The sequence below is a fragment of the Dipodomys ordii genome, unplaced genomic scaffold (genome assembly GCF_000151885.1).
Source record: "Dipodomys ordii isolate 6190 unplaced genomic scaffold, Dord_2.0 Scaffold8, whole genome shotgun sequence".
Classification (NCBI taxonomy): Eukaryota; Metazoa; Chordata; class Mammalia; order Rodentia; family Heteromyidae; genus Dipodomys; species Dipodomys ordii.
In genome coordinates, this window is record NW_012267224.1 from 6467523 (window position 1) to 6480875 (window position 13353).

The 13353-nt window shown below is 36.8% G+C and overlaps 1 protein-coding gene across 1 annotated transcript in view; it reads left to right on the forward strand.

The window, feature by feature from the left end:
* The window catches only part of Slit2 (slit homolog 2 (Drosophila)), a 107677-nt gene that overhangs the window by 59962 nt on the left and 34362 nt on the right, over positions 1-13353 (forward strand). Inside the window, exons 21-23 of the mRNA XM_013009108.1 lie at positions 4082-4206; positions 4298-4395; positions 5576-5715. Coding sequence (XP_012864562.1) covers positions 4082-4206; positions 4298-4395; positions 5576-5715 — 363 coding nt within the window. The remainder of the gene's footprint in view (positions 1-4081; positions 4207-4297; positions 4396-5575; positions 5716-13353) is intronic.

The following is a 13353-nucleotide window of genomic DNA, read 5'->3' on the forward strand; positions in this document are numbered from 1 at the left end:
TTGATTAATACTGTCTTAGTAAATCAACTGAGTATGAAGATAATTACATAACAGTCTAGAAGAGAAGGAGAAAAACTATGATGCAGTGGGTGATGTTGTGCAAGATGCATTTTAATCATAAATTGACATACTGAATTAAAACCCCATTGTAAAACTACTTAAGGATTAATAATAGTAATAATTTGGAGGCTATGATGTGCTCACTGGCTAAAGAAAAAAAATGAGCATCATTCACATAAAATAACAAACAGCCACCTTTCATTGTACTTTAAAACACTTAACATGGAGAACATGTTTCGTCCAGGAATATTTCATATTCATATTCTCTCTGATAACAATAACCTATAAATTGGGTATTGTTTCCCATTTTGATTCCAAAAGTTCCTCTACTGGCCTCAGATTTGTTATACAGCAAATGACTAGGCTTAATGATTCCACAGGAGTTATACTTGGCCTTTGTGTTTTTGTTTAGCAATTTATGCAAGGCAAATTTAGAGGATAGTTAGTCATGTCATCTGGCAACTATTTTCAGCTATAAACTAAAACGAAAAGGGTACTTCCAATCTGCCAACTTTAATGGTTTCTTTTTCGAGATCCTTAGTTACCCTTTTGTCTTAGGGGTGGATTGCCTTCTCTTCTCTATACATTCTCCTTCCTTCTTTTCTTCATTCTTTTTGCTGACATCACTTTCTTTTTACTCACTCTTTAATGTCAACATATATTGGGTTTTTACCTAAATCCTATTAAATTCCTGATTGATTTTAGCATGTGATCTCAAATACCTTCCTATCCATGATTTTCCTTCTGAGCTTCAAATTCCTGTTATGATTCACTTATATTTCACCCCCTAAACAGCTTACAGATCCTCAAAACATATATTCTGAAGCATACCTTCTCATTCCTCATGTTCTTCCTTTAATTGATACCTGCCTGTCTTTTCTGTTTTTCCAGAAACACAGACATTTCACTTGGTTTTAATCCCTGGAAACTTATCCTAGTTGCTGGCAATAAGTATATCCTCCATAAATATTTGATAAATGAACGATTTGATGAGGGAATGTTAATACACCTTTGATATTAAAAGCCAAGAAATTCAGTAATAGAAAGTGGAACACAAAATCACTGGTTTTGAATTAAAGACTCCATTTGCTTCATTACATCTAACCTAAAATATTCTTGATTTTCTTGAGTTAACATTGAAGTACCTCTGACTTTATATAGGGGCAGAATTAGAGGATTTTCTTATTGGAGTCATGTTTCCAATGGATGCTAGAATGAAGGCAGACTCTGGGTTATAGTTAGAAGTTTTTGTCTGGACCTTTTGGTAATAAATCAAAATGAGATTCAATTCCCAGTGGGTGGCTATCTGGGTGTCAGGTGAATAGCCAGTGATTTGAGCCAAGTAAGCAAGTCTGCCTACAAACTTTAATGGATCTGAAGTCCAGCAGTTCTTCCAAAAAGATTAAAGTAAGCGACAGAGACAGGTAGTTAATCAAACTTTGTTCTCATTTTTCTTTGAATTATTAAGCTAAACACACCTCTAGTACATAGAGCTGATAAAACAGTGCTTTTATTTGTCAAGACCAAATCTTCACCCAGTCTCCCAAGACAGGCTTTCCTCATTTCAATGACACTAGGAAATATCTGTCTCCTGCAAGCAAGATTCTTTTCTCTCTATAGCACACATCTCAGGAGGGCTAATTTCTTGGGGGAATTTTTTAACAGTTCTTGGAAATAGCTTTTAACAGGAGAAAGATTTGAAAAGTTTAGTTCCCTTCTAAGAAACAAAGCAAGAACAAAGAGGACCTCGCTTGCTTCTTGAAGTTATTCTGTTGTTTCTGATAAATGTCTGAACCAAATTCACAACTCAATCTTGTTCTTCATCTACAAGAAATTAATGACTCTGAGTGTTGTCACTTACCTCTTGTTGGGACCTTGTAGTCATGATTATTGTCATAATAGCTCCTACAATCCCCTCAGATGACTACCACTCTTACCTTATGCAGAAAGCGCCCCTGTGAAGGAAACAATAAATGGCAGGGTTTGCTTCGTTTTTAAATATATCCAAATTTCACTAAACATGTAAATGAATGCCTTTCAAGTCAAATGAATCACTTTCCTACAGCCAACCACACACATTGGAAGTCTATAAAGCAGTGTAAATTTCAGTATGTTCTTTAGACATTTGTTACTCTCACCTTCAATGAAGTGAAAAAAATCATTTATCCGAATACTACACAAATTAAATGACAAATCTGCAGGAGTGAATTGAGCAGCTAGACTTCAGAACCTGACATTTCCAGGGGCACTCCTGGGTGTTGTTTTGCTGCTTAGGATATTATTTCACTTCCAGAACACTGTGATGCTGCTGAATTCATGAGACTATTTAGAATGTCCCATATTCTCTGACTACATTTCTTTATTCTATATAAATAGGTTGAAGCCATTGAATATTTTCATTCAGTCAGAAGTTTGCAAGAGAAGGCATGGTGGAATAAAAAAAAATCAATCACTATTTTCAGTCAAACAAAAGAAAATTAACTTAGAAAATAGTACATATATGAGTATGAAGATGGATGAGAACAGAGAACCACAGAATATACTTGCAAAGGGTTGGGATATATAAATAAATAATCTGATAGTAGTAACATAGGTGGGTAAAAGAAAGAGAGAGCTGGGGGTGAGGAGGAGCTCAGAGTTAGAGCACTTAACTGGACCTGGACATAAGCCTTAGCACTGCGTATAGACAGGCAGACAGACAGACAGATAGATATCAAATAGAATGATATCTGCAGTAGTAAACTTTACCAACTGAAATTAAAACTCTACTCCAAAACTCAGTGCAACCAGAATGGTTCAGAAACTTAGAAATATCAGGACTGAGAATATGAAAACTGATTAGCTTGATTCTTTTTAGGTAAAGTAATATGCACACAAGATCAACCATCTCCAAATAACCTTAAAAATCTAGATGTTAAAATAATTCAGCATAATTTACAATATCAGAAATTAAATTTCCCCAGAAAAAAACCTGGAAAATTAGTTCATGCTTATTATGCAGATATTATACTGTACACATTTATTAAGTAGATTTTAACTATATGGTTAAACTGAATAGGGACTATGTCCAGTACGGTGGTAGTTTTGTTACCTATGTATTGTATTAAATTCTTCGAAATGTATTCAATTACTTTCTCTGTTAAACCTATTTCTAGCTTCTCACTTAAACAGTCTCAAACTATAAGATCACAGGTATTTGTGATGTATTTTCTTCTCTAAAAGAAAGATCTAGACGCATCCTTCATCACATACTGCATTAAGGAAATAACAGAAGGAGAAGAAGGAGAATGTTATAAAACAGAGACTACCTTTTGGGTGCATTTTCATGTGTATAAAAGTAGCGCTGGGCCTGGAGTCATTCATGGTAGAGAAAATGCTTAGTGTGTGTGGCCCTGGGGTCAGATAGAGACAGAGAGAAATAGACAGAACCAAGGGAGAAAAGGAGAAATGGAGAGAGGAAGCAATGGAGAGGAGGAGGAAGGTAGGTAGAAAAGGAGGAAAGAAGAGAGGAAAGAAAGCACTTTAGAGTCACCTGTATGAAAGTAATAAGAAATATATACATATACAATTTTTAATTACAGTAATGCATTTCTCTTGTTTATAAAACTCATTACCCCCCCCCACACACACACCGCACAGGTAGTTCTCTCCTGGAATGTTGTTAGCATGCATTTCTGTGGATCTAGTGAAGGCTGAGATGTAGGTGATAATTATGAATATATCTGCATAAATTAGCCCAGAAGGGATTTTGATCTCATTAACATCAGCTACTAATTACCTAAACCACCAACTCAGATTCCAATTCGGGTTCAGAAATTCTCACAGTACCTCCCAGTGAAAAAGCCTCCTTCTGACACGCATGAATGATGGAGACTCCTAGTTTTGTTATGGAAGAAAAACATGCATAGCCACATAGAAAACTGTGTGTGCCAAATGTACTTTTACAAGAAGGCAAACATTTGAAGTGAACTACAAGAAGAATCTGTTTCTCGTGTGATTTTCTTTTCCACTACATTTTTAGGTCCTGTGGATGTCAATATTCTGGCTAAATGTAACCCCTGTCTGTCAAATCCCTGCAAAAATGACGGCACCTGTAACAACGATCCAGTTGACTTCTACCGGTGTACCTGTCCATATGGTTTCAAGGTACTGTGTTTTCATTAGTCTACTCTGCCTTCTCTATGTGCTGAGAACTTCCTTACTTGTATTCACCCTTACTTGGCCATGTGTCCTCCAGGGTCAAGACTGCGATGTCCCAATTCATGCCTGCATCAGTAACCCATGTAAGCATGGAGGGACTTGCCATCTGAAAGAAGGAGAAAAGGAGGGATTCTGGTGAGTCACTGGGGTGTGATCTCCTGTGTTTGAAGTATGGTGGCAAGAAATAAGTAAGCGAATATGCATTTTCCTTTTCAAAGGAAAGGACAGTATTAAAACAAATGTTAGAATATGGAAAATATTTATTAGTCCTTGCAGTGTTACAAAAACAAATAGAGACACCACGGGTTTCTCGATTTAGGATGCAACCCAATCTAAAAAGTTGAAAGCACCCATGTACACATAGTATAATTAATCGAGTCAGATCAGGACAAAAGAAACCATTGGCTCTGTGGGGTAACTTAATAGCTAACTGATCCCTAAACTCAAATCTCGTCTTCATCAGTTGAGTTTCATGTTATTTCTATATATTCCACTGAAACAGGAAATTAATGATTCATACTGAGGCCACAGTTATAAGTTTGACAAATAAGCTGTGAACCTTGAACCTGGAATCACTTAATTGTACAATAGAATTACTTCAGAAACAATTCACCAGTTATTAAATAGACTTCTTTTTAATGACACTAATACTTGCACATAAAGATGCAAATGTATCATTATAGCTTGTTAGAATGATCAGATTTTAGAGGAAATATACTTACAGTTTTATGAAATTGTCTCTTTTTCATCTAGACTTTACTCAGAGACTATTCTGATATATAGTCATGGTTAAATATACAATGTTTTATGCTAGGGGGAGATATTGAATTTATTGAGACTTAAAATAGTCACATTTTATATTGTGTGGGTTTTTTTTTTTTTGCTACTAGACACCAAGGACATTATACATAGAATAGGAGATGGTACAATTTTTAAAATCAGAACCAGCTCCTCCCACTGCTGAGCAAAGAAATATGACATATTTTATTAGAGAGCAAGCTTGACATTAAGATAGTTAGGGTTGTAAAGTAAAACTTGGCTTGTGATTTAGACCTGCAAATATGTTGAGTTTATTGATTTTTAAGATGCTGGACCCATTTGTCATCTTGCAGCCAGCATAAATTTTAATTTTTTGAATGTTTACTGGTTTGTTGTATGTTACCTTAAATTGAGCCTTGCAACATATCATTTCAAAGCATTTTAAAAATCAATTTCTTGTAGTTTACAGCTTTATAATTGGTAACTGTTTAGAACACATGCTTTAAAATGCAGCAAAAGAAAAAGAAAATGTTCCTTGCCTTTCTTCGATGCTCAGGTGTATTTGTGCTGATGGATTTGAAGGAGAAAACTGTGAAATCAATGTTGATGATTGTGAAGATAATGATTGTGAAAATAATTCCACCTGTGTTGATGGAATTAATAACTACACATGCCTTTGTCCACCTGAGTACACAGGTATGAAGAACAGGAAATAATATGCCATTGATCAGTGAATCTGTTTGAACGCATGATTGACACTATGTTAAATTTGTTTACTGAGCCTGTCTATTATTCAATAACTGGTAGAAGTATTAGAAATTAGATGTAGTATTAAAAAAGAGGGATTTAAGGTGGTTTCACCCAAGCAAATAAAAGACCCAGCAAGCTCATTTCAGTACACACATCTATCACAAAGTCATTTTACCCAGCAACAAAGAAAGCTATTCTAAAGAAACATTTGTCCACAATTCAGCGAAGTTTTTTTTTACCCCCTGTGTTTTTTTCTTGTAGTTGTTTTTGTTTCTTGTTTGTTTTTTTTGTGCCAGTCCTGGGCTTGAACTAAGGGCCTTAGGTGTTGTCCCTGAGATGTTTGGATCAGGATTTGTACTCTACCACTTGAGTCACAGCTCCACTTCCAACTTTTTGATGGTTAGTTGGAGTTAAGAGTCTCATAGACTTTCCTGCCCAAGCTGGCTTCAAACCTTGATTCTCGGATCTCAGTCTCCTAAGTAGCTAGGATTACAGGTATGAGCTACCTGTACCCACCTTCCAATGAGGTTTTTATAGCAGGTTCCTCATGCAAACAGACTCACTAATCCATATGTAAAAAGAGGGAATTTCTCTAGTTTGCCAGAGCATGAGTAAACATTGAGATTACTTAGTCCCATACTTACTTCCATGTCCTTCATGATGATACTCATTTAGGAACATATCGAGCATTAGGATATTTTTATGGGATTATCACTTCTTTTTTGATGCTTAATCTCTGTTGGATAAATAGGACTACACACACTGCCATACTTCTTTCCACTTCACACCAATTCTCTATAAAGTCATCAAGTTTATAATTTATCTATCTGAAAAGATAGCTTTATGATTTATTTCTGAGACTGAATAGAAATACCATAGCTATATTTGTCCTAAAGAAATTACTCAAATTTAATAGAAAAACGAGAATATGTATTGAGTAGAAAATTGGATCCCGCCATCCTTGTGAAAGTTACTATTTTCATTTTGCTAGACTTCTGAATTTTAATTTGCATGTACTTTTTTGTTTAAATTTTTGTATGTGCCAGTCCTGGGCTTGGACTCTGGGCCTGGGCCTCTCCCTGTCCCTGGGCTTTTATGCTCAAAGTTAATGCTCTGTCACTTGCACCACAGCTCCACTTCAGGTTTAATTGGAGATAACAGTTGCATAGTTTTTCCTGTTGGGCTGGCAGGAATCACAATCCTCAAATCTCAGCTCACAGTCCTGAGCCACCAGCACCTGGCTAATTTGCATATAGTAGAATGCATGGTTAACGGTACCTAGACTGACGTAACCTTGTGGGTAGCTAGGGTTAATTGCGCTAAGCATTTAAGACAAACACAAATCTGTATAAACAGAGATTTTCCCAGAGATTTGTTTAGAAAAATCAACTTTTTATGACATATTGAAAAACCACATTTTACCAAATCCTTTTCTTAGTGGGAAAGTCTCTTTTGCACTATGGCAACATACTATATAGAACAAGATCAGTTTCTAAAACCCAGATCTAGTGGAGTCCTTCTGAATCTACCATTTCCATGGTACACTTTTATTTATACCAGTAGAGCACTAGCCTCTCCATAAAATTATATCATATTAAGTTCCCTGAAGCAATGTGGATGTTTTTGATGACTATTTGATTACATAACAGTGCTTAGTGGGCAGGAATTTTGCATTAAGAAAGGTTAACAAGTATATTTAGAACAAGTGTCTGTTCTAAAGTGGCTAGAAAGAGTTTAGATGTCCCATAGCTTTGAATTTCCACCAAAACAATGTGGGTCATACCTCAGGTTTTTGCCATTAATTTTTGGCCACAGATTACGGAGCCTTTACGGTTTCCATGGTTGGGCTAATTTAAATGTGTGCAAGAAGCCAAATTCTACTACTTGGTAGCATCATCTTAGGATAGATTAGCTCCTTATGTCTGTCATTGCTCTGATCATTATAAAAAGGACTTAGAAGCCCACTTACTTATGGAAGCCTCTCTGAGCCAATCTGCTCTGACTTCACCAGAAAATTGGACCTCATTCTTATGAACATAATTTTATATGCCATGCTATCCTGAGCACAGATAGCAGGAATCTCTGTATGTTTCTTATTTGATGAAACCTAGATTTAGAAGTACAGCTGTATTCAGGTTTCTTTGTTGATAAATCAAATAACACGACGAGCACTTCCAAGCTGGTTTTGAACAGGTCCCATGTTTGGGCCGTAGAATGGTTATTACTTATTCTTATCTTTTGAGTCTTTGTCTTACCACTCACCCTTCATTTTCCAGTCTCCTGCCCACCTTATGTTCTGGGAACATCCACTGCTCTACAGAGCTATTCAGTTCATTATACCTTACTCTGAGAAGTGTCATCAATTCATTCCTGGGGATGTCACATTTCTGTCCTTGAAACATTAGAGTAACCCAAAATTTAGTAAAACCACTTAGCCAAATGTGAAGCTTATATATAAAAATGAAAACCTGTCATGCACGAACCTACTGTGACTCCCTGTCGAGAGCCATTTTGGCTCCAGACCAGACCCAGAGTCTTTCAGTGCTTTTACAAATACGAGTTTGCCTTAATTTGAGCAAAGGATCTAGGCAAATCTAAGCTCAAAAGAAAGTGCATGGTTGCATGGCCTGGAGATCATGAGGATAGCGAATTGCAACTTTCGTGAACAATGAAGGAGTTCACAATTAGGCTTTAGATTTGGAATCTCATTAAAGAGCATGAGCTCTGGGACCAGAACCCGGCTGTGATCAGGGACTATAATAATGTTGCCATTGTATAAAACTCATTCAAGTCACAAGTTTTCTTTTTCCTTTGAAGATTTATTTTTCACTCTTTATCCCAAAGGCATACAATAAGGAAGGGAATTCTAATAGGAGCAAATAAAACTTCATAGAAAAAGCTTATAAGTTATTATATAGTGTCAATGTTTGCATTTGGCCCGCATGCCAAGAGTCAAAATGAGCATAATATTGTCAATAGAGAAAATTCAGAGGACCGAAGGCAATATGACAAGGAAATCCTGGCATGATGAACTGGCTACAAATCAGGGCTAGAAATATTAAAGAAAAAAAACTTTGAGAAGTTTATCAAAGTTTATTTAAACCCTAAGTAAGATCAGAATAAGTTAATGATTTATTAAAAAGAAAATAGGTTTTTTTCCTTTGCCAAAGAGATTGACAACATAAATTATAAAGGCCAATAATATAACTGTTCTATTATTTAAGCTTTAACCTCTACATCACATACCACAAAACTTTTCTCTGTCTGCCTGCTTCATTCACCATCTGCCCTTCTAGTTAGATAATGCATGATCTTTGAATAATGGTATTCTTCAAACAAGATTAACTTTTGACAACTTGAATTTGCCATGATCTTCAAACAAAATTTCCATGCTTAGTATTAGAAGACTAAGACATTGGAAATGTTAAATAATTAAAAAAAAACTATTTCTGTGGTTTTAATCCTACCTTGAGAAATGGTAGGTCTTGATTTTGCTTTTTCTAACAAAGCATGCTAATATCTGTTCTCAAAACCAGGCTAAATTTTCAAGGTTTTCAGTAATTCAGACAAGGTCATAAGCCTATAAAATGAAAACTATAAGTATTGTACTCTGAAATATTGAAAATATGCCTGGGTGCCTTTTCTACATGTCATATTAGGTGAGATGTTAGATTGACAATTATGTTTTCTCATGTACCCCAACTGTGAAAGCACTGGTCTGACATGTCAAGACTACATGTCCTAAGTACAGATCCACACAATGAAGGACATACACAAATGAATCCTAATTTATGCCTTCAAGTTACCAAATGGTAACTTTTCTTTTCTTAAAAATTGGGCATGGAAAGCCTTACAATGTACTTTGTGAAAAATATTCAGAGAACTTTAATTTTTCTGTTTTGTGCCACTATTTCTGTTTTCCGAGTCTCTGAGATGCACCCACAAACCTTTCAGTGTACATCTTAAAACAGTGAAGTAGCAGGTGCTTCCAGTACCTGGATTAGATGCAGACACCTAGACCCCCCTGTAATGGCATTTGCCTCTGGCCTCATTTTTCTCCATGTTTGTGTGTTTGGCCCTGCTGTAGGTAAGAAATGTAAGCCTGGCTTCACTTTGCTTTCTCACCCTGGCTTCTCTGTCCTTAATGCTGCACCTTGCCTTCCTGTGCTCTGCTGTTGTATTGCAATGTAAAAAGTCTTTTGTCTCTTCTGTCTTTGTCGCTGCCAGCTGCTAATCTGAATGAGGTGGAAAAAGGTTAGTTGCCTTTTAAGTCTACTATGATTTTTCGCTTCACTTTTCTTCTTTCTTTTAAAGCTCCATAGGTTTTACTGTGTGTACCTGGTAATAAATGTTGACAAAATGTGAAGTCAGAAAGCAATATGTTAAGTCATTCGTTCAGATCTTTGATGTATGTCTAGCTATGTCAGACACCATAAGCCGGGCTCTGAAATGCACTTTATCAATTTCTAGAAACTTGTGGCAGCAACCCTCAGCTGGGAAAAAGAGGTTGCTAAAAATAGAGACTAACATTTTTCTGTTTTCTACTTGTCTGTATGCTTTTACCTTTGTTCCTTTATATTTATTTGCCATAAACATTAAACATAGCAAATGCCAAAAAAGCTCAATAATTTGACATAAAGCTGAACATTTGAAATTATGCCTGCCCCTCCCCCTCCCTCCCCCAGTTGGGCATGCTTTTACTTTTGTGTGTGTGTGTGTGTGTGTGTGTGTGTTTAATGAAAACCACAGGTCATTTATTATACTAGAGCTTCTATAGCTAGAAAAATTTTAAAGTAGCATGGGTTTTCCTATGTCATTAAATAGAGAATCTTATCAGTGGCAAACATGAAAAAGATTTGAATTTAGATACATTTATTAAGTCATTTTTACCAGATGTACCTAGGGCTATGAAGAGCTAAATGGTAGAGGGTTTGCCTAGCGCAGGGCATTTCACACTAAAGACAATATTCTTGAAAACATTTTATAAAGTAAATTACACAACCCAAGAGGATGGTCTAGCATATGAAACTGTCACATTTGTATTGCAGAATTTCAGGAGTTAGTAGGTCAACTTTCAAAGCATAAAAAGAGCTTTTTCTGCCGGGCACTGGTGGCTCACACCTGTAATCCTAGCTACTCAGGAGGCTGAGATCTGAGAACTGTGGTTCAAAGCCAGCCCGGGCAGGAAACTCCATGAGACTCTTATCTCCAGTAAACCACTAGAAAACCGGAAGTGGTGTTGTGGCTCAGGTGGTAGAGTGCTTGCCTTGAGCTGAAGAGCTGAGGGACAGCACCCAAGCCCAGAGGTCAAGCCACATGACTGACAAAAAAAAAAAAGAGCTTTTTCTAATCATTGGTGTTAATCTAATCCACCTAGTTACCCAAGGGAAAAGTTATTTCATTCATATCTTTACATGGTGATTCATTATAGACTCTTCAAGAAATTGTGTTTTAGAAACTTAAGGAGTTTTCCAGTGGATTTGGTGGTGGTGGTGGTGGTGGGGCTTGAACTCTGGGCCTGAGTTCTGTGCCTCAGCTCTTTAGCTCAAGGCTGGTGTTCTATCACTTGAGCTACAACACCACTTCCAGTTTTCTGGTGGTTTATTAGAGATAAGAGTCTCTCGGACTTTCCTGCCCAGGCTGGCTTTGAACCACAGTCCTCAGATCTCAGCCTCCTGAGTAGCTGGATTACAGGCATGAGCCACCAGCGCTCGGGTTCCAATGGATTTTAATGACTCCAGTTGCTAATAGCCTGCAAGTACCAAGTTCAGGAGCAGTGTCCTAAATCAACCACATCATGTACTTGTCTGGATAGTTCCAGATGTGGATGAGCATGCATAGAATTAGAAGGCCAATGGATAAATACACAAGCAGCTCCCTCTCTGCCTGTCTTCTGTTGCTTTGGCTGGATGATTTCCCATGTGCCCACTTAGTCATACTGTGTGCAGACGGAAGTTGAAAATCTCAAAAAGAATGTTTTCTTATTTGAAGGTGTAAAAAGATAACTTCCTATTTTTTTCCTCAATGAATACACTAACACCTCCTCGGCCAAATGTTATCTTTCCTTATACAAATACTACCACAATTAATGGTCTAGGACCTGAGTCTATTTCACAAACACAATATCAATTATATCAATTATTCTGTCCTTAAAGAATATTAATCTAGGCCCCCAGGAGCCAGCTTGGCAGCACAATCATGACATGACTTCACATCTTCACTAAAGCTCACTACAGTTCAGGTTAGTAAAAGATCTCTGCAAGTTCTAAAAACGCGACTTATGAATTTGGTTTTAAAAAAAATGAGTCAAACCTTTCTCTGTATTCTTAAGGCAAAGATTGATTCAAAATAGAATCTGCATGCCTCCGTATTACCTAGGATAACTTTCTTACATCAAAAGAACCTTCGCAGATGGCTGACACATTTTTTTCATTTACCAGAACTCTTTACCTATGAGCAGCAAAATGGAGGACAGACACACACATTTACAAAGGAAAGCTAAAATGCTTACTCCAGGACACACATATACCTTGTAGATGGGGACCCAGGGAAACCAGTGTGCAAGTTGCCTGAAGGTATGCATGGCAAATTGGATGCCTTTTGCTAGGACCAATCCCTTCCTACTGGCTGCTACCTTTCAGGCGTGGCTTCTTTCCCTGTTGTGCAATGACTAGAATTGTTTATACTTAACAAGCTTTTCTTCTGCCTCCCTTGCTGTCTGTTCAGCTTGCTATACATAATATCCCTTATGAACATTTGAAAAGAATAAAGCTGCCACCATAATATTCACATGTGGAAAGGCAGTCTGTTTGACTTAAAACACGAGAAAAAAAAAAAAAAAGAAAGTACTCCATCAGCGCCTGTACAATTAATTGGTTACTCTCTCCTGAGTCCTAAATTGCCTTCTCTGTCACATAAAGTGAGTGATATTGAGGGTGGGGGGATTACAAAGAGAAGCTCAGTTTTCCCTCCCTGGACTCAGATTGGGACCTTTCTCAGTTTCAAGGTATTTTCTCCAGTGAATTGTGGACATTGACGTATCTTCCTCTTCACCTAGTTGTTCGAGAGTAGCTAGCAAAAGTGTATAGGTTTGATGGTGTAGCTCAGTGGAAGAATGCTTGCCTGGTAATTGCAAGGTTCTGAGTCTGGGTCTTCCCTCCACAAAAAGAAAAGGAATTTTTTTAAAAACAAGAATGTATAAGGAAAGACGAAAGTGTGAACTATCTATACTTCAGAAAACATAGTAGGCAACCTTTGGTGTCAAGCGTAAAATTCACATCATAAATTCCACCATGATTTGAATTATTTGAAGCCACACTGGTAGGGGCAGAAGAATTTCTATAGAAATTAGGATACAAGTTCTAAAGTGAATTATGACTTCTCCCATCTTTTTCACAGCTCTCTTTTTAAATTGCTATTTTTTTACTATACTTAATTTGCTCATGTCAAATATGTTTTGTTTATGTAGAGGTATTGGTTTCTCTTTATACCCCTACTCTGCTTTGAAGGACAAGGACATAGTGAAAGCTAAAGAACTCTCAACTGTATTTTTTTTTAGCATTCTGTATATTTGTAGATTTTCAT